The following is a 21,273-nucleotide window of genomic DNA, read 5'->3' as shown; positions in this document are numbered from 1 at the left end:
AACGCAGGGAGTAGCTATTTTATATTTATTGGCTTCATCAATAATGAACAATAGTGTAGAATATATGCATGTTTCATCTGAAGAATTTAAGTCAATAATAGGTAAAAATTTTATGGATGCTTTTTCATAAACTGTTTTTGATTTTGATGTAGTATGCATCATATAACCTGACCAGTTTGGGCAAGGATTATTTCTTGAACTAAAAAACCATGCTACATGCTAAATAAGATCAATATTCATTTCGGGCGCACGGAATACTTCAGATTCAATATCTTTTATTGGTTTAAAACTTTCATTTAATAAACCCTGATAGCTTGATCCGTGATAAGGCGTTATTTTTAAAAACATATCAGATAAACTTTTAATAGACTTGTGTTTTAAACGTGTTATGCTTTCATAATTGCATTTAGAAGACGAACATATTGATATTAAACCCATTCCGTGAAACGTTCCTTTTCCGGCCAATGTTCGAATGTTGTGATCTACATTATCAGCGACCCAATGTAGGAATTTTGGCTCTTGTTCTTGCGCGGCATTTATTCTACTGACTGCAGCAGATAACTTGAACAACTTAACTTCATCGGAGGAAATTGAAAATCCAGATTTGTAAAGGTGATTCACAAGCCATTTTGTTCCAAAAGATTTATCGATATCTACTCCAATTCCAAATGGAATTGGTGCTATCATAGATCTCGGTCGCGAAGCTTGAGCAATGTATTGTCCTTAAGCATCTGCGTCTCGAAATAAATTTATTTCAATACCAAGACTACGACAAGACTTATGCTGTCTTGAAATGTTTCAAGACTTTTCAAGACTCTTTTACATTGGTCTTGATATAAGTTTATGATTTTAAGATTAACAAGACTTAACAAGACTTTTCAAGACCTAACTAATGGGTCTTGTAATAGGTTTATGATTTCAAGATTAACAAGACTTAACAAGACTTTTCAAGACTTTTCAAGACCTTTCTAATAGATCTTATAATTGAAAAAAAAATGTTTTTCATAATAATACTTTCCACGACCCAAAGTGTAAAGTGGTTCATTTTATAATTTATTTCATTTTTCAAAAGAGGAAAGACATAGAAAAAGTTTAAGTGAAAAAAAAAGTTTGCCAAAATCTAAAGAATTATTTACACCTTGCTGTGACCAGAAAATGACAAAAGTTCAAATGCCTCATCTTCAAATCTTGGCAATTCATCAAACTTATCTTTAGAGACGAGTTTCCAACGTCTAATTTCAACATTGTCATAATTTCTCTGAATATAAAGAAGTTTATCTACTTTTTCTGGTTGAAGTTTGGTTCTCTTGCAAGAAACAATGCTTCCACAAGAAGAAAAAGCTCGTTCTGATGAGGCTGATGATGCAGGAATGCAAAGCCAGCGTCGAGCAAGGCCTGCCAGAAGTGGAAACTTCTTCTCATTTGCTTTCCACCAATTTAAAATTTTTCCTGCTCCATCATCTTTGGTTGGCCTTTGCATTGATTTATACTCCTCCCACTCTGTCTCAATCGGAGATTTCGACAATGCTGGTTGACGCTGAGCTTCACAAAGGTCTTTGTGAGAGTGCAAATGCGATTAGGGGATCCTCCTCCTCTTCATCAGAAATCATACTGACACGACCTAAAAGCAAAAATTTCTTAACTTTAAATAAACAATAAGATCAATCATCTTATTTTGCTTTATAGTAATATCTTTTGAAATATCTTAAAATGGCTGCAAGGTGTCTCTATAAAAGAAATTATAAGGAATCCAAATAAAAAATGTTTACAATGCAGAGGGGAAGATGAAAATAAATGTAAATTAAAATGTGCTGTTTACCTTGATTCGTTTTTGTCAGCCACATTTGGTGATTTTCGTGATTGGTGATCAACAAAGAATACATTTCCGGAAAATTTTGACTGATGCATTCCACACCCACACCACGATAGAAAGGGTTCAGCATGTTGCCAAATGCATAGGCCGCCACCATTCCACCACATTTTGGAAACCTTTTTTCAATTTCAGTGTTTAGGGCTCTGAAGAAGGACTCAGCAACCGCTGATGGATTTTGGGCCAATTTTTTCTTAATAGTGGATTGAAGTTCAAACAACAGAGACATTACCCTGTTGATAGTTGGATGATTTTCAGCAGAAAATGCTTCTGAGATTTCTGCTACACGAACCATTACATCCAAACACTCTTCAAACAGATCAAAATCTTCTTCAGTTGGAATAACATCTGATAGGTTTCCATCCTTACGACCTGGATTGTCCCGAATGTTTGAGAGCGCCCTGCGCATTTTCAACACACTTTGGAGCATCATGGTCACCGAATTCCACCTTGTAGCATCAGGCGATATGATTTGAGCATAGTTTTCACTCTCCTCTAAAGAAAAAACAATTCATTTTGGGGTATAACAAAACATTACCAAGCATTAATATAAATACATTACACACTTTTTTATGCATTAAATAATTGACTTAATGCAAACTGCAATTGTTGGAGACAATCAATCTTTTATTACCAATTCAATAGATTCTTCCTCACAAGCTACTGGCTTATTTATTCTCAAAAAGTTTGCAGGCAATTTGATTCAAAGGATTATTTTTACCTGAAGAAACATCCATTTCATCTTTTTCAATTTCAAATTCCAACTGAATCCTTTCCTTTGCCAGAGTTGACTTGTGGGATTTGGAGGCCAAGGCAGTACAGCACTTTACCGCCTCACTCATCTTAAGACAGTCTGCAACAGCACCAGAAATTCCAAGTTGCAACAAGTGATCAGAGCAGGGGAGGGAAATGTCGATGATCTGGCTTCGCTTCATGGCATTCTTCATATTGGCTGCTGAATCGTGAACTGCAACAATGGGAAGACCTTCAGCACGTGGGACATCCTTCATCAGCAGCTCAATTTTCTTTGATATAGCCTCTCCAGTGTGACGACCTAATCAAATTTTTATCAATTTTATTTGAATAAATGAAAGGTAGACTACCTTTTTTGGTTAAAACTTTTAAGTCAGGTAAAATTAAAAGTTTGCTAGACTCAATAACCACATTAATTTTGGGCAAAAAAAAGTCTTAATGTATGTATAAAATAAAAGCTGATTGAAACTAAAATCAATTTGAATTTTAAATGATGGAATCAATGGAGTTGAAAATGCATGTCATGTAAATGGAATGAAAATATAAACTAGCCAATTCAAATATGAGATAAAAATTTGTCAAAGGCTTAAACTGCATCAGTCTTTGAAGGATAAGGAAAAAGCAGTATTGTAATAGATATTTTGTTGTATTTTGTATAATGAAAACCATAGAGAAATACAGGAAATATATACCTTTGATTTGAGATGCATTGAAAACGAAGTTTTGAAGTTTCCATGATGTGTTGATGAAGTGGATGGTCAATGACTGGTAATTATCATTTGCCCTTGAAGTCCAGAGATCAGTTGACACTGCCATGCCACCAGAGCCAGGTAATTCTTCTGAGAGAACCTTGTCAACAGCGAACTTCACATTTTCATACAACAAAGGTAGTTTGAACCGGCTGAATGTTGTTGCTGACTTTAGTGTGAGCTTGGGGTCTGCAAAGTGAAAGAGGTCCTTGGTTGCTTGTGTGTTCACAATGTTGAAGGGAAGATTGTTCCTTGCGATGAATTTCATGATTTCCAGATCCCATCTGAGTTGTTTGGTGTCATAAGTCTTATACTTTGTGTAAGAACTGAAAAAAGAAAATTTGGAAAAGGTCAATTTTTAAATTTTTACTTACAAAGTTTACATTGAATTTTTTATAATTTTGGTAAAAAAATAAAGCTTGTTTTAAAAATGTAATGCAATATTTTGAGGGGAAAAGTCAAAGATATGTTAAGAGTATAGTTATTAAATTACTTAAATAAGAATAGAAATATAACCTAACTGTTTGTTGACCTTCTCGGTTGTTGAAAGTGCTTGGTTTGTCAAGGCACTGTTTTTTGTGTCCTTGAACTTTTGTTACATTCTGCGGTGGCTCCTCCTCCTCCTCCTCCTCATCCATTTCTTCAGCAGGCCTTTTCTGTTGGTCTTTGGACTTTTGTACTTCTTTGAAAATTTGGGGATGGATATTTTTTAAGTGCTTCAGCAAACCGGATGTATTGGAATTTTTGATTGCAAAAGTTTTGAAACACTTCTTGCACTTTGCAGTAGTAGCTCCATCAGCTCCTTTGATGTGCTCAAAGTGCACCCACAATAGTCCACGGGGCCGAGGCATTTTCAAAATCACAAAATTCAAATTTTTAAAACTAAAGATGATCCAAACAAAGGTTTTTCACCGTTTATTTACAGTTCACCGGAAATAGGCCTGAAGCCTTATTGACATATTATAGTACAATTTTAAAATTTTGCACTCATCTATACCATCTAATAGTTTCATTAACACAAACTTTGCAAGGTGGCTAAGATTGCTTATATAGGTAAAAAAGAATTCACCATGAAAGTCTTGTTAAAAATCATTAACAAGAAAAGTCTTGTTAAAAATTATAAACAAGAAAAGTCTTGTTAAAATTTACTTTTTTTTTTTAAATAGTCTTGTTATTTCTTGATAAAGTAATTTTTTTTAAAAGTTAGTCTTTATTGATGCAAGACTTAACAAGACAAGACCATTATGGTCTTGTCTTGTTAAGTCTTGAAAAGTCTTGCTAAGTCTTGCTAAAAATTATCAAAACAATACTTTTTGATTCAAGACGCAGATGCTTAATTGTCTTAAACTAATTTGTCGAAGCTTACCTGAAATTAAATGGCTTAGAAATAGCTGTAAACTCTTTGGAACCCATTTGAGCCCATATTCAATAGCACCCATATCCTCTAGTGACGGATATACAGATTTATCGACATTCATTTCTCTGATTTCGCTTTTAATTATACTTGCAGCGGCAGAAATAGTATTATTTTTAGTGTGATCTTTCTTTTTTTGAAATATCGGTATAACAAATGAAGCCATATCTCTGAAACAAACTAAATTAGATTGACCAGAGAGTTCTCCAAAAAAAATATGATCACGATAATGTTTAAGTAATTTTCGCTTTAAAGATTTCGTCGAGTAACGCAGATAACCATTACTAAGTTCTTTCATTTTAATGTGCACATCTGAAAGAGTATAAAGTTTGCAGTCAGTTTCTTCTTCTAACCAGAAACAGAATTTCTCAAAATTTTTAAACATAATGAGATCTTATGGGCGTCTACGTTGGTTGTCGCTTTTAGTTTTAAGCCTGAAGTTGTTCATACACGAAATATGATAAATTGCTTCTTCCGCTACAAGATCATAACAAAGCATCAAACGAGAATGTACAGCATTTCCCCAATCATCCTCTCGATTCAATGAACGTTCATTTTTTTAATCAATGGTATGGTCTCAACTTTAGAAATCAGGGAATGTTTGTGATCTACCTTTTTAGTACAAAAACATTTTGATTTCAAGTCAAATACCTCTTCAAATGAAGATTGTAGTTTCTTTCTTGGAACAGATAATGATTGATCTTCACAACTATCCACAAACTTTCTTCTACAGCTATGATGGACAAGTACTGTTGTATTAATATGCGTGTTCTGTCGGAAATGGTCTCTAAGAAAACTAAAAATATGCAAAAATATTTCTCAAATTATAGCTACGTTACAATTGAGTTTAGAATTAAAACTTAACCTAATTTTACGTTGTTTGAGTAATAAAATTTAAAAAAAAAAAAAAAAAAACATTGTTGATGTCAACTTTGCTTGACCTCCCCCTCCCCAGTGTCACAATTGTCAAAAAAGTTCAGACCCACTTCCTCCCTATTTTGTTGACGTAAATAATGGGCAGCCCCTAATTTGAAATGATTCGAAAAATTAATGAACTATTAATTTAACTAGATTAATTAATTTAACAAACTGCGCGAAAAATCTTTTCTGTAAGATTGTATATTTAATCAAATTTTAACCTGCATAGTTCATTCATACTCCGTTCTTCGATTAATCGAATCAATGTTTTGAGACCTTTTCCATATACTTTGACATAACTTTCTTTGTTAAACCCAAGCTTGCACAAAACGCAAACAGCATTCTTTTTTTTTCAAATGTAAAAACTTTTACTACACTTAACGTTTAACTTGTAAGTTTTACTTTTCTATATAATAGTTTCAATATAATAAGACGCGACCTTTCTTCGGAGTAAAACTAAATTATCCATTCATACAAAATGTTTCATTGAAAACTTTTGTTATGAAAACAAAAGAAAGGATTAAGTTTTTTGCTTTAAAAATTTTCTTTTGAAAACAAAAAATCGAATGAAGTTTTGCGCGGCATTCACTTTTAACACTTTTACACTTTTCAAACATAAATAACTTAAAAAATAATTGTTTTCAAGTCATAGTTCTTATATAAATATTGATCTTCATAAAATTCTTGATTCAACGATATATAGTTAATGATATTTTGGTGTTGTCAAAATTAGCCTATTATTTGCCCCAAATTGCCCCAAAAGGGATATTCCCGTAGCGCAATTAACGGGGCTTTTTTTTGCGCTCATCCAGAGACTTTCTACTTCCTCTGAGCAAAGTTTCAGCTTTATACTATTTTTGTCCGGGTCAACTCGCAATTCTCTCCTACTATATGGCATTTCAAGAAAATGGCAAAGGTCTTTCATCAATTCAGACCTATTCGCGTATACTAAGTTTAACAGATCCTATAAATCTCAAAGCTTATAACAAAATTAACAACAAAATGTTAGATTCATACATGACTGCTGCTAATGAAAGTATAACCAACGCAGTTAGGGAATGCAAAGCCAATGTAGAAGAAGTTGTTGAACGCACTGTATCTCTAGATGGGACATGGCAAAATAGAGGTCATGATTCTCTTAATGCTATTTTTTCAGCAATAACTCGTACTGACAATAAGGTTATTGACTATGAAGTACTTTCAAAAAACTGTCAAGCTTGCCTGTCATGGCATAATAAAAAAGGCACAAATGAATACCAAATATGGAACAGCAGTCATAACTGTTCAATAAGGCACAAGTGCTCAGCAGGTTCAATAGAGACACAAGGAGCAATAGCAACATTTCATCGATCAATTCAACAAAACGGTTTGCGCTGTAAAATTTAGGTTGGAGATGGTGACAGCAGCTCATTTCTTAAAATTGTAGATAGTAAGCCATATGGTGAAGATTTTGTTATAAATAAACTTGAATGTGTTGGTCACATACAAAAAAGACTTCAGAATAGACTACGTTCACTACGACAGAGTGTGAAAGGAAAAATTTTTGTAGATGGGAAAAAACTTGTTGGAAAAGGGCGCTTAATTTAATCTGCTATTAACTTACTGCAAAACTACTTTGGCAAGTCCATCAGACAAAACTCTGAAGTTTATAGCATGAAAATCGCCACTATTGCAGTTTTGCTTCATGGTAGTGAGTCGGACACTTAAGCTCAAAGACATCTATATTGTCCAAGAACCAATGATAACTGGTGCAAATGTTACAAGCTAAATGAAGTGAAAAGGTTAAATTATGAACCTAAGTAGTCACTGCCTGCTGCTATTAGAGATGTTTTAAAAGCAATTTTATGGAGCTAAGTACCGAAAGCTTATTGATTAAATGTTTGCATGAAATGACCCAGAATGTCAATAAATCACTTAATGCAATGATTTGGTCTCGATGGCCTAAAATTCAATATTGCTGTCAAAAAATAACTGAAGTTGGTTTTTGTTTAGCAATTATTCATTTTAATGATGGTTTTAATGGGCTTTAAAGTATTTAGATTTTTAAACATTACTCCTGAAGCTTTATTTTGCTTAAATGGTCCAAAACGAGATATATGTAGAATAAAAAGCAAAAAAAAGTTTTAAGAGCTAAAAGAAAGGGTTTTATTGATGAACAGACAAACACAAATGACTATGAGTGTTATATTACTGGAGCATATTGATTTTTTTATGTCTGATGTTTTCTTGATGCTTGTTATTTTCTATTTATTTTCTTATTTTCGTTTTTCTCAGTTTTTAATTTTTGTCTATTTTTAGTCACCGTTTCCAGAAAAAAGTTTCCTTGGTTTTACAATTTGACCTAAAAATTTCCCAAGTTATTCGTTTAAGTTTGATCTACAACCTGAACTAAAATGAAAGTTTTTTACTTTGTATTTTTTGAAATTTTGGTCTTAGAACTAAATAACTATAGTCACTTTTTGATAAAAACGGTCTGTTATCAATAAAATATAAACTACTCAATAAATTTTATTGATTTTAGTTCAAATTTTTCTTCATTGTAATACAAAACTTTTTGTAAAATTTTATTCAATAAGTAAATATGGTTTAAAAGTTATTAAGGAAACAGTAATTGGGGTATTTCGGGTCCCAGCATGGTGTATTAACCCCGTAAAATTTTTTTTTAACTTTTTTAGTTTTTTTCTTTTTTTATATCTGGGCATCCTATTATATCAGTAAAAAGTGTTTTAAGGTCGAACGTCAGCGACACAATTGTGATGGTATAGGACCACCTTAAATTGTTAGTTGAACTAGCTAACAAATGATACTTTAAAGAATAGATATTTTAAAATTCTAGATTTTTTATCTATATAATATGTAGACAAATTAAAATTAACTAGATTTTTTTTTATATAGTTTTTGAACGAACTAACTTTTATAATTTGCGATCGCTTTATTTAACCGTTGTAAGATGATTGAAATATTTTGTTGATAAAAAATAGATGTTTTGGAGTATAATGTTTTGATCAATCTAATGCTGATATTCTTGACTATCATTCATATTTTGCTAATAATTTTTCTTAGGTATACCTGTATTTCCAATTGACCCGACATCAAAAAAGATATACTTTTTCTTATCGCTATTACATTTATACATGTATATATATATATATATATATATATATATATATATATATATATATATATATATATATATATATATATGTATGTATGTATATGTATATTAATATATATATACACACCAAAAACCCAGAAAAAACTGCTAAATGACTTAAGTTTTAGTGTAGCGCATCTAATCATGTTGCAGCTGTAGGGCACGAGGATTGTGCTTTTATATAACATGTGTGTTTAAGTTACACATGTGAACAATTTAGATTAATCAAATAAGCACCACGTAAAAGGATGCATGTTTTGGATATAATGATTGTTAGCAGCAAAGCGAATGATATATCTTAATATTTCTTTATTTAAAGTATATTACCATACTGCATAGAAAGCTTGAAATAAGGGGATATTGTTTGATAATATTTCTGTAAATAACTTGATCCTTTTCAGTGATATTCTATATCTTAATATAATTATTTTTAGATCCCTTTGAGAATCTACGGTTTTCATTAAGTGATGCCGGTAAGGTGTGTTAAGGTCTAGTTTTTTTGATATGACATCTTTTTTTGACTTCATTTTTCTATTCACAAGAATTCAATGGAATTCTTATTTAGTTGAACTTTGCAAAATAAAAACATTTTAAAAATTATTCCTGTGTAAAATGTCTTGAATAGGTTTCTTATTTAAAAAAATAAATCTAGGCTTCTACAAGAATTATTAATTGCAATAGATTTTTTTTCTTAATCGGTTTCAGAGTACCAGAAACTGTCACTTGGTCTCTTAGGAGATAAAAGAAAATGTTGTAAATTGTCGTCGGCCAACAGAAGAAAAAGATAGCCAAGTAATAAAAACGATGGCAGCTATAGAAGATTTTAATGGCTTAGAAAGAGAGTTGTTAGACAAACAGAAACGTTTTTAAAATAAACAAATCAAATACCAATCATGGCATTTGTTTTTTTTGTTTTTTTATATGTCTAGTATTTTGATACTCAACAAGATTGAAAAGTTATGGATTTTCCAATGCCTTGTCATTTTGGTATTAAAACTTTATAAGTAAGGTAAGAGAACCTCGCTATAACCAGAAAGCTGTTTTTAAACAGCGTTACCATGGTATTTATTATTGTGTTGCCTTACAGAGAAAATCTTTTCGTCAAGTCCGTGGTTTAGATACAAAAGACCAAATAAAAGTTATACTGGAAAGGTAAACTTTCTTATAGCTAAACATCATTGCAGGTTTCTAGTCTTTATTTTTGTTTGTGTGTGTTTCATCTGTGTTGCTAATGATATCGCCTGTTTTTTTAATTTTATGTTGTTAAGTAAAGCATCATTATGTTTCAGGTTAAAATAGAGATTTGAATAATACTTTTATGCAGTTTTATTGAATACCAACTCTTAATGTGTATTAGCTGAATCATCCTTTTTGTTTTTGATGGCCTTTAGTCAATAAAGGATTTTTAAATTGTTATGGATCTACAACGTTTAATTTCAGCGAAATTAAATTAAAAAGTTGCGTCATAAAAGACAGGAAAAAATCATTATCTGTTATCAATAACTTCTCTTTCATAGCAAATCTGAGAGGTGCAAATGCTTAGTTTGATTTAAGTACTACATAATGTAATACATCGTTGTACAGTCATTTTGATAATAATAAATTTCTTTAGCATACTCATTTTTTACATTTTTAGACTGTTTACCGTAGGACTCCGGGACAAAAAGAAAGGAGCGAGCTAGAAACGAGAGGGGGTTGAAATGATCAGCCCTTTTTGAATTAATAGTCGGTAAGACTAATGTCATTTACTCAGCTGATAAAATTTCAATTGTTATTTCATATTACAGGTAGGTACACGTTAAAAACTACAAAAAAAAAGTGATACCATATAACTGAATATTGAAAACTTCTGAAGAGCTGAAACTTTCTAAAATTAATATTTCTTAAAAACTTATTAATATGAATGTCTTCCCTGGTCTTTTGTTTTTAATTGATGGTTTTTAGTTAAGTCTTGTGATTTAGAGAAAAGTCACCTTTTTTGGTTGTTGCCCCTTAAATACCGCAATTGGGTTTTTCAGATTCACCGTTGATCAGATTCACTCAAAATTTTGTAAACATTTTGTTTTTGGGCCATAGTATTGGTACACACATTATTGTAAAATTATTATTAAAAAAAGACATAAACAACCCCAAAAAACCCTTAAAAACTACAAAATAAACCCTTACAAATTACAATTTCTATAGTAAATTCTAATATAACGTAATTAGGAGAACCAGGGGCGGATCCAGGATGAAGCAAGTGAAGCAATTGCTACAGACAACTCCGGTTTACATTTACTATTATTTTATACACACACACAAAGAGTATTTGACACCTTTTCAATAACATCATTAACATGGAGTTTTTAATCATGAACTAAATTAATTGCTTCGAAATATTGTGAGTAGAAGATTAAGCCATTGTTTGGATTCAATATATTATCTAATGAAACACTAATTCCATGTTTAAAAGGAGAAAATGTTAGTGGTGAACACAAGGCACATTTATCATAAACAATAATTGTCATAAAACTCTCTTTGAAATCTTTTGACATAAAAATGAATAAGAATTTATCCTGTTGTCGAGATATTACTATATTTTCATAACTTCCTATCCCTATCCCTATCCCTATCCCTATCCCTATCCCTATCCCTATCCCTATCCCTATCCCTATCCCTATCCCTATCCCTATCCCTATCCCTATCCCTATCCCTATCCCTATCCCTATCCCTATCCCTATCCCTATCCCTATCCCTATCCCTATCCCTATCCCTATCCCTATCCCTATCTCTATCCCTTACCCTAATCGCCTATCTAACCAGCTTTAAATCGCACTATTATAATAAAAGAATTAAATATAAATCGCACTATTATAATAAAAGAATTGCGCATGCTTGTAAAATATTTTGCTCTGGGCAGCTTATGACTACGTAGAGCGCATTGCGCTCCACGAAGACACTTCGTAATTTATATATGGTTTATAAACTTTTTTAATGAAAGAAATGGAGCTGTAACAAGTGTTAATAGCAAACAATCATTCTTTAATAGATCAGATTAAATTATGTAACACCGCCGAGTTAAACAATTTCTGCCGGCGAAACTATGAGGAAATATATATTTTGCATAAAATGTCTGGTGCAGCCGATGGTTTTATAGATGCTGCAGCAAGTAAAAGTTTGGGAAGGTTGTATGCTGATAAACTTATAGACGAAAAAATGTATTCCATAGTGCCTGTCAGGTAATATTTTTTCTATAGTTTTTGTTGACTTCTAGCAGAGCAGCGCAGTTGATGAACAGATATTTTTTAGTAAGATTTGCTTTCTTAAAAGAACTTCTTCAAGAAGTTCTTGATTTACAATCAAAACAATTCCTAAAGTTCGTAAAACTTCTTGTTTTATAGTCAAAGCACCAGAACTTGAATACCCAATATTTAGCCACTGCAATGCTATATATAGCAATCAATAAATGTGCGTATATATATATGTGTGTGTGTGTGTGTGAGTATGTAAGCATATAGATTTAATCTTATGTCCAGAAATCCTAAAGATGGCAATTGTTTATTTTCTGCTGTCTTCATTGCTTTAATCGGAAAAAAGATACTCGCACCAACTCTTAGGCAACTTTGTGCAATTGAGTTATACAAGAATGCAAATTTTTTCGCTGTGCATCTTGATTTTTCGTCTCGGGCATTCAAGTAGTGTTTTTCGATCAGAAAGATCTGCTTTTTTGTTAGGTATCTCCAATGTCGCTTGTACTGCATTTGAGGCTAAAAAGTCTAAAGTTGATGCTATTTTGGCTGAAGCATTAAATATTTCTCAATCTGGTGTTTGGTCATCTTTAGTTTGTGTGATGTCCATCTCAAATATTTTAAAAGGATATTTTTCTTTGTATAATATAACACTTAAACTGATTTGAATTTTTATTGTTTTATAATATGAATATTATTGTGTATATATTTATTTTCTATCATAGGTTTCTTTAAAAATCTTTTATTCTACTACAGGAGATGTCTAGAATATCTATTTAGAAGTACATGTTACCCACAGTCTTTTAAGAAATTCGATTAACCCAATCAAATAATTTACTTAATGCTGTACAATGTTGACACAAAAAGAAAAACTCCAAGCAATCTTACACATATGGGAAAAATGCATTTTTTCAAACTTAATCGCTATGTGCCTCTGGTGCCTGTTAAAAGTGCTCAGCCAGATTTTCGAAATATTTTAGTTCGTACTCAAACAACTTTAAATTCTGCAAAAAATATTGTGGTAATGGGAGAAAAACGCACCTCAAATACCCAACTTCTTCAAATACCCCACTGATCTGCTATTCAAAAAAGTAATTTGACCAAACCCTCACCGAGTGTTTAAAAATTTTTTTTCAGTGAACAATAAACCATTGTCTTTGTCTCATTCATCTTTAGATATAAATAATAAATTAAAAAAATTGATATCAGGTGCCATGTTTCACATTCATCGACATATTGAAACTGACTTGAATATTGTTGTAGATAAATTTGCGACTGCATTTCCACGAAAAATGGAATTTAAAAATATATTGAACTCCGATGAATAGATACATTTGTTACAAAGTTATACTGATTACATATATATATATATATATATATATATATATATATATATAGAGAGAGAGAGAGAGAGAGAGAGAGAGAGAATATATGTAAGATATTTTTAATTATTACTGATAGAATATTTACAGGATATTTTTTGATGCTATCATGAATACTTTTATTATTATTTGTTATATTTATCTTATAAGGTTTTGTTAAAAAAGTTTAAAGGTTTTGAGTTTTTTTATTTTTTATGAAATATTTTTTCGTCACATTTATTGAGTTCTATCTTTGCCATTATTTTGTTTTAGTTGCCTACTGTTGAATATGGTTTGAATTTAGTAAATTTTCATGCTTTGAACTTTACTTTATTGATCATTAGCCACCAGTTTAGGATGTTGAATACAATTAAGGTAAGAATAAATTTGTTTACTAGTGACCTTACAAAACAAGTTTTTGCGTTAAAATATTGCTGTGCCTTTTTTTCTCCTCAAACGCACCGAACGCCGTTCCTTCACCTTTTAAAAAACACTTAAAAGTGTTATTTTTGTGATATAATAATGATGAGTTCCGACACCTTTTTAGAAAAAAAGCACTGCTATATTGTTTTTATCATTAATAATAACAATGACCTTGTAATAAACATGTATTAAATCACAGGAGCTACTTTTCATCAGTTCTTCTTTTTTACAATTGCTCTGATGTTATTTTTCATACTATTAAACTTTGAGTACAATGCTCGCTAAATTAATGTTGAAAGCTATCAAAAAAAAAAAAATTTTTTTTATTTATTATCTTTAATGTAAATTAGGTTTTTTGGTGCCTCTAAAACTTTTTAAATTTTTAAAGGGTATCTATATCTTAGGAAAAAAAAAGAAAAAGGTCCTCCATCACCTAGATACGCCACTGCTCCTGTGGTTCTCTGGTTTTACTTTTGCTGCAGTCAATATTTTTTCTGGATCCACCACTGGGGACTACTATTAACTAAAATTTGTAGTTAGTTTAACATATAAGGCACTCTAACTATAAGGCATTATATTTTTATTTAGTAGGAGTATTAATAATGTTTATTTATACACACAATTGTTTTATACCATATGTATTTTATAGATAAAAGTATTAGTCATTTTGTAAATGGGGAAATCAAATTTTGCTACAAAACTGAGAAAAAAACCTTTTGTTGTAGGAAAACCAAATTCAAAGGCAGAGGCAAAAGTCCAGAGGAAAAAAATAAAAATGAAAGTACTTCAGATTCAACAAGCTGTGTCTTGGTGCTTAGAGAACAGCAAAAGAAGCTATGCTGCTTTGCAAACTGGTATGCTTTCTTTTTATCAAAGAACGAGGAACAATTGATCGCAGATTAGATGGAATAACTGCTAATATAAAAAAGCAACACCTGAGAACTTGGACAGCAAAAGAAGAACACTTGATTGTAGAATTCATTAAAAATAAAAACAAGAGTCATCAAGGAATATCAAGGAAGCAAGTCACTAATCTAATTATTAATGTTTTCAAAATTAGAGACTATTGCAACACCAAGAATCGAGGCGGTCGCAAATTTGGTAAACTATCTCATAATGCAAAACATGTTGTAAAGACAGGAAAGTAAGTAGAGTGTTTAGTTACTAAATAAATTACAATGAAAGTTTCTTTATGTAATATATTACACTAGTTATTTGTTTTTTAACACTTATAATTCCAACATAACTATATTATAAAAACAAATTTTAAATTTGTTATAGGCTTGGTCAGTCGTTTTGGCAAAGATGGAAAGTAGAGCACTATGACTTAGTTCTAAATAGACAAGGAAATGTACCAATTAACAGAGCATTGAACTGCACAAGGTGTATGGCAGAGTCACATTTAGGTAAAAAAATAATTAATAATATTGTACCTTTTTGTACTTTATTTGCTCCGATGCTCCATAATTAAAACAATGGTACATAAATATCTTATATTAGCTCCAGGCTGCATTGTACTAGCAAAAACATTCTGAATCTACCTTATGGACTCGTTGGCTGAAGAACTTATTAAATGTGAGAATTTCAAAAACTTAAAAAAACTTTTACCTAGTATGTGGAAGGGTGATATTGATACCAGAAGAATTTTTAATTTTGACTAAACACCCCAGTTCATAAATTATGGGGTTGATGGAACAAATGCCGGTCTCGCGTATGTTGCAGGTGAGGAAGCTTGCAGAAAAATGATTAGGGAGAATCGTGAGTCAATAACAATATCCCCAGTTGTTTTATTAGCAGGTTATATTAACAAAAACTATTCGTGAAAATGTACCTATGCAATAGATTGCATATATCTTAAAAAAAAAAACAAAAAAAAAACAACATATTTTCATGTTTTTGAAAAAAAACTAACTTGTTTAAAAGTCCTCCTGATACAACTGGGATTACTCAACTACTGGATCAAAGTCCTAATCAAAACATGCATCGTGAATATGATAAAACAAGAGATGAACTTTTTATAACTTACCAAACAATAAACCGAGAAGGCTTCATGACAACTTTAGAAGGAATTTGGGATGAATGGGCTTTAAAGGATACCATAATTAATAATGCAAAGAGAGTTGGCATATCCAATATTGTCGGAAACATCACTTTTATTGGCCAAAGGTCAAAATGTTTACACTCACGAAATATGTTTTTGTTTTTTAAATCTAGTAGTTAACACTCCAAAACAACCAAAAATTAATTTTGTTGTTGTAATATGCAATTCACCGTTATTCGGTGAGTCATCGAAATTGAATTTGTTTGCTTCATTTTTAAACAGAAATGCGTTCGGTGTTTTATAGTGCTTACTTCAATTGCTTGTTAAAGCTGAAAACAAAGCGTGTTAAATAAAAGTTTAAATGGAAAACGAAGGTGATGGTAAGTTTATTAATTTTGTAAAATATAATACTCAAAAATTGGATACTCTAAAAAACAAAATAACTTTTTCCAAAAGTCTTTAACATTTTGGAATTTATTTTATTTTTTAAGTTTAGTAAGCTTAACACATTTCGTTTAGGAGTGTTAAGCATAAGATTAAAAACCAAAATTACTTTGAAGTGTTTAGTTTTTGAAAATGTTTATCTCGATTTGCGGTTTTTTGCGGTTTTTGAGTAAATTCTTTTTTTTCAGTCGTCTTATGTTTACAGAATTCAGCAGTTTTTGATATTTGGTTGACCCAGCAGAAGAAAGGAAAAAAGAAGGACGCACTAACAAATTATTTTATACAAAAATGTGGAGCCGATAAAATTTTAGATGAATGCGATAAATATTTAACAGAAAAAGCACGCATGCTTAACAATAATTTGTCTGCAAAGTGGGAAAAGTGTCAAAGAAAAATAGATGATTTTCAAATTACATATTCTGCCTGGCTTTGCTCAGAAACTACAATAAACAGACAAATAAATTTAGAAATTGCTTCCACAGAGACTCAATGCACAGTAGAACTAAGCCCAGATGAAAAAATTGTATCACTAACTAGACGCCCGCAACTTAAGTACTCTGAGAAATCTGAACGAAGTAAAAGGAGACAAGCAGCAACCCTCTCGATGTCAGAATACAACGAAACAAATCTGTTAGTTCAAGCAGCATCAATTTTGGCTCGAAAACAAGGACAAGTAGATTTGGCAGTTGTTTTAAAAGAAAGCATCGAAAGTCCATCAAGACCATCCAAGATTAGGAAGCTATATGTCGATGATGTAAAAGCACCTATTGTAATGTCTGATGAGGAAGCGTTAGCATTTCTTCTCGAAAACAGTTTTTCGAAGAGCCAATACTGTTCCATCCAGACTGAAAGCAAGCAACGTAACTCTAATATTTATCCACCCTTTGATAATATATTAGCAATAAAAAGTGCAGACCCGATGGTGTACTTGTAGACGACAAATGTGCAAAGGTTTCTTTACAAATGCTTTAAACGCATACGGCTAAAAGAATTATAGAGATGCAAAAGGAAGTATTTGCGACAATTACGGGTAACTTCATATCAACGGAAATGATATTTAGCTACGGTTTTGACAGCAGCTCTGGTCAATCTCAATATAAGCAATTTTTCCTTGATCAAAGTACATCACGAAATGCTGATTCATGTCTTTTGGCCACAACAGTGCTTCCCTTGAGACTCTTGAGTATTGCGGGAGCCCCGATTTGGAATAATTGTTTTCCGCAGTCCACAAGAATTTGTCGGCCTTTAAAATTAGAGTACACGAGTGAAACGATGGAAGTGATAACAAGAGAAGCTGCTAAATTAAATAAACAAATTCAAGAGCTTGAAAACTTACGTGTTGAAGTCGAAGCTGGTAAGACAATCGAAATAACGTTCAGAATGTTTTTAACTGTTATAGATGGAAAAGTTTTGAATGTTTTAACCGATACAAAATTAAATCAAAAATTTCCAATATGCCATGCTACTCAAACTGACTTTCTTAAAGGCACAGATTATAACAGCGTAAAATTTTATCCTAGAGATGGAAATCTAAAGTACGGAATTAGTCCACTGCACTGCTGGATTTGATTTTTTGAGTTCGTACTACATTTAGGATACCAGATGGAAGTAAAAAAATGGCAAAGAAGATCGGATAAAGATAAAGATGCAATTAAGAAAAGAAAAGAGTATACTCAGAATGAGTTTTGGAAAGAACTAAGTCTTCGTGTTGATGTTCCGAGAGCAGGTGGTTGTGGTTCCACAAATGACGGCAGCACATCGCGTAGAGCATTTACGGAATATGATAAATTTTCGAAAGTTTTAGACACCGAATTAATATCTCGAATGAGAATAATATTAATATGTTTATCTTGTCAACTTTCCCTAAATTTGGATAAATTTGAAGAGTATTGCTTTCAAACTGGTCAATTACATCAAAGCAAGTACCCCTGGTTGCCAATGACTCCCACAGTACATATATTTATAGTTCACTCAAAGCAAATAATGCAGAATACAGCACTTCCTGTTGGTTACTTCGGAGAGGATGCAGCTGAGTCACAAAACAAAATATTTAAAAGCGACAGACTGCACCATGCACGTAAGATTAGCCGCATTGATAATGTTTTCGATGTATTTCATAGAGTTCTGGATCATCGGATCCATTAATTTCATCTCTTCGCTTAAATACACGTGTGCACCAAAGGAAGCGTTTAACACTGCCACCAGAAGTAAAGGAATTATTGTATTGTGAGGATATCGGTGAAACATGTGCGACTGAGAATTTAGAAAATATGGATGACGACGAGGACGATTATCAAGAACAACTTGAAGAGGAAAATACATTTTTGGATAATGAATTGTATTTAAATTAAAGAGATTAATAAAGTTGTAATATTTTCGTAAATACGTGTGTAAATTACATTTTCAATATCCAGAAACAACTTATTTACTCGTAGATATCGTATGTTTTCTAATTTAGAACTAAAAAAATAAAAACTCAGAATGAAAAGAAAAAAAAGTTTAATGTAAAAGTTTTTTTTTTAAATTTTAATTCTAAATGTTGATAGTTTTTTAAAAAAAATTAATTATTTTATACAAAAACACTTAAAATATACAGCAAATTCAAATTCCAGTTAAAAATTCCGTTATTTTAAGTATTAATAGTTTTTGCCAAGTAAAGTGATTTTCCGACCATAGTGATATCTAAAGAAGATTTAAAGGTATTTGGTCTAGGAATTAATTCGTGCGGTTTTTAATTGAAAATTGAAGGTTTATTTCAAAAACTAAATGGTTGAATACATTAATGAAAATAGTTTCCATCGCTAGTCACTACTTTTGACTATCTTTCTGGCATTTTACGAATTTCGTGTCGAAAAAATGCTTCATCCTTAGAAGAGATCCAATCAGAGACCCATTTTTCGATATTTTCTGAAGAAGTTAAGCGCTTTCCAATCAAATCGTTATTTATGCAATCGAACAAGTAGTAGTCAGAAGTAGCAATGTCCGGAGAATACCGCGGGTGGGGTAACACTTCCCATCCGACATTTTCCTAATAGTGTTTGGCAGGTTTTGCGACATGTGGTCAAGCGTTGTCATGCTGAAAAATGAGTTTATCATGTCTGTTCCCCAATCCGGTCGTTTTATGACCAGAGCTTGCTTCAAATGCATTAATTGTCGTCGATAACGTTCACCATTAATAGTTTCACCAGGTGTCAGAAGCTCATGGTAAACCACACCTTTCATATCCCACCATATACACTGCATAACCTTTGCACTGTGAATATTCCGTTTGGGTTGTAATAGACCTGGTTCACCTGGCTTTACCCAGGCCTTGTTTCGTTTAGGATTCTTGTAATAAATCCATTTCTCATCACCAGTAACGATTCAATGCAAAAATCCCTTTCTTTTTTTGTCTTTCAAGCAGCAATTCACAAATGGTTTTTCTTCTTTCCACGTCTCTTTCTTTCAATTCATGTGGAACCCAATGAGACATTTTTTGAATCATACCCATGGCTTTGAGGCGTCTGGAAACTGTTGATTGTTCAACTCCTAACGATTTTGCAAGGTCCTCTTGCGTTTGACAAGAATCCTGATTGAGCAATGCTGCCAATTCTGCATCTTCAAATTTTTTCGCTCTTGGTCTTCCAAACAAAAATCACCACTTTTAAACCGTGCAAACCACTTCTGACACGTTCGCTCAGCTAGAGCATGGTCACCATTAACTTCAACCAAAATACGATGACTTCCGGTAGTACTTTTCTTCATGTTAAAGTAATGAAGAAGAATCCCCCGCAAAAACACTTTATCAGGAACAAAAATCGACATTATCAGTTAAATTAAAAATAGTGTTGTTTACGCTTAAATCAAATGATTTATAATGAAAATGATGCGCAATAATAGTGATCTTCGCACGCATGCGTGGCTAAACGAAACGCTGAGACAATAAGCTAGTTTCGTAATCCCTTGTCAAACCGTACTAATTAATTCCTAGACCAAATAAATAATATGCAGCAAGATAAATTTCAACAGGCTGCTAACTTTATGGCTCAAAATCAAGAGCAAGAGCCTTCTACCTGTCTTTTTCCAATTACACCAAAGAAAACATGCTTACGTTCATGAGCAAATGCTTTTTTAACACCATTTACTCCAAAATCATTTCCAGAATTAGCAAAAACAAATCATCGATATGGATCAGCTAATTATTGGAAATTTATGTTCGAGCAGTCGCAGATGATTATGAAAGAAAGTTATGAAAGAAGTTTAAGTCTAGAAAATATACCAGGTTTGTTTACAGTAAACAAGGTATAGCCAAAAGACATGAATAAAACGAAAAATATACGTGTCACCGATATACATAGGTCAATTGAAGCCCAAAACATCATTGCACAGGTCCAGTTGATTGAAATTGGATAAAAAAAAAAAAAAGGATCAAAATGAGAAAAAAAAGCAAGAAAAAGAACAATTTTATAAATGTAAATTAAAATGATTTGCAATTGCATTTGTGCAGTAAAGGGTTTTAAAGAGTATGTTTTTTTATTTTAAAATTAACTTATTTTTTATTTTTAAATTGTTTTTATCGCATCTTTTAAATATGAAAATAGTAGAACTTGTACGTATTTGGAGAGTGTATTTATATGGAATCTCACAACAAATCACATTATGCACTAAAGCTCTCACAGTGCTTGACAAGAACATAAATTACGACTGTATTTTAAGATGTTTGTGTTTTTTAAGGTGTACCTACCTGTACATTTAAACAAGTGACTGTTTTTCATGATCATTAATTTTTAAGAAGTCGTAGCCAGCTCGTTTAAAGAGAGTTCTCGACGAGAAATAGTTAATTTTATTCAGAGAAAGCCGAAGAACGCCCCTGATAAAATCAGGGGGTTGCGTAAGCAACAACGCCAAGAAACAGAGAAGAAAGCTAAAGAAACAGAGGA

At 31.9% G+C, this 21,273-nt stretch overlaps 1 protein-coding gene and 2 pseudogenes across 1 annotated transcript; 2 read left to right on the top strand and 1 right to left on the bottom strand.

Annotated features, from left to right (window-relative positions):
* Positions 1-219: 219 nt before the first annotated feature.
* LOC149885796 (uncharacterized) lies at positions 220-4,869 on the bottom strand (annotated as a pseudogene).
* Positions 4,870-11,831: 6,962 nt separating this feature from the next.
* On the top strand, positions 11,832-13,413 carry LOC149885795 (uncharacterized; annotated as a pseudogene).
* Positions 13,414-16,700: 3,287 nt separating this feature from the next.
* LOC149885794 (uncharacterized) lies at positions 16,701-17,288 on the top strand. The gene has a single exon (XM_090093743.1). The coding sequence runs from the start codon at positions 16,701-16,703 to the stop codon at positions 17,286-17,288; it is 588 nt and encodes a 195-aa protein (XP_089949869.1).
* The last annotated feature ends 3,985 nt before the right edge of the window (positions 17,289-21,273 follow it).

This window comes from Hydra viridissima, unplaced genomic scaffold (assembly GCF_058129835.1).
Source record: "Hydra viridissima isolate aposymbiotic clone 2 unplaced genomic scaffold, HvirCarnegie_v1 scaffold_7, whole genome shotgun sequence".
Lineage (NCBI taxonomy): Eukaryota > Metazoa > Cnidaria > Hydrozoa > Anthoathecata > Hydridae > Hydra > Hydra viridissima.
Note: the sequence above shows the minus strand (reverse complement) of the source record. Positions and strands in the feature narration are given on the sequence as shown.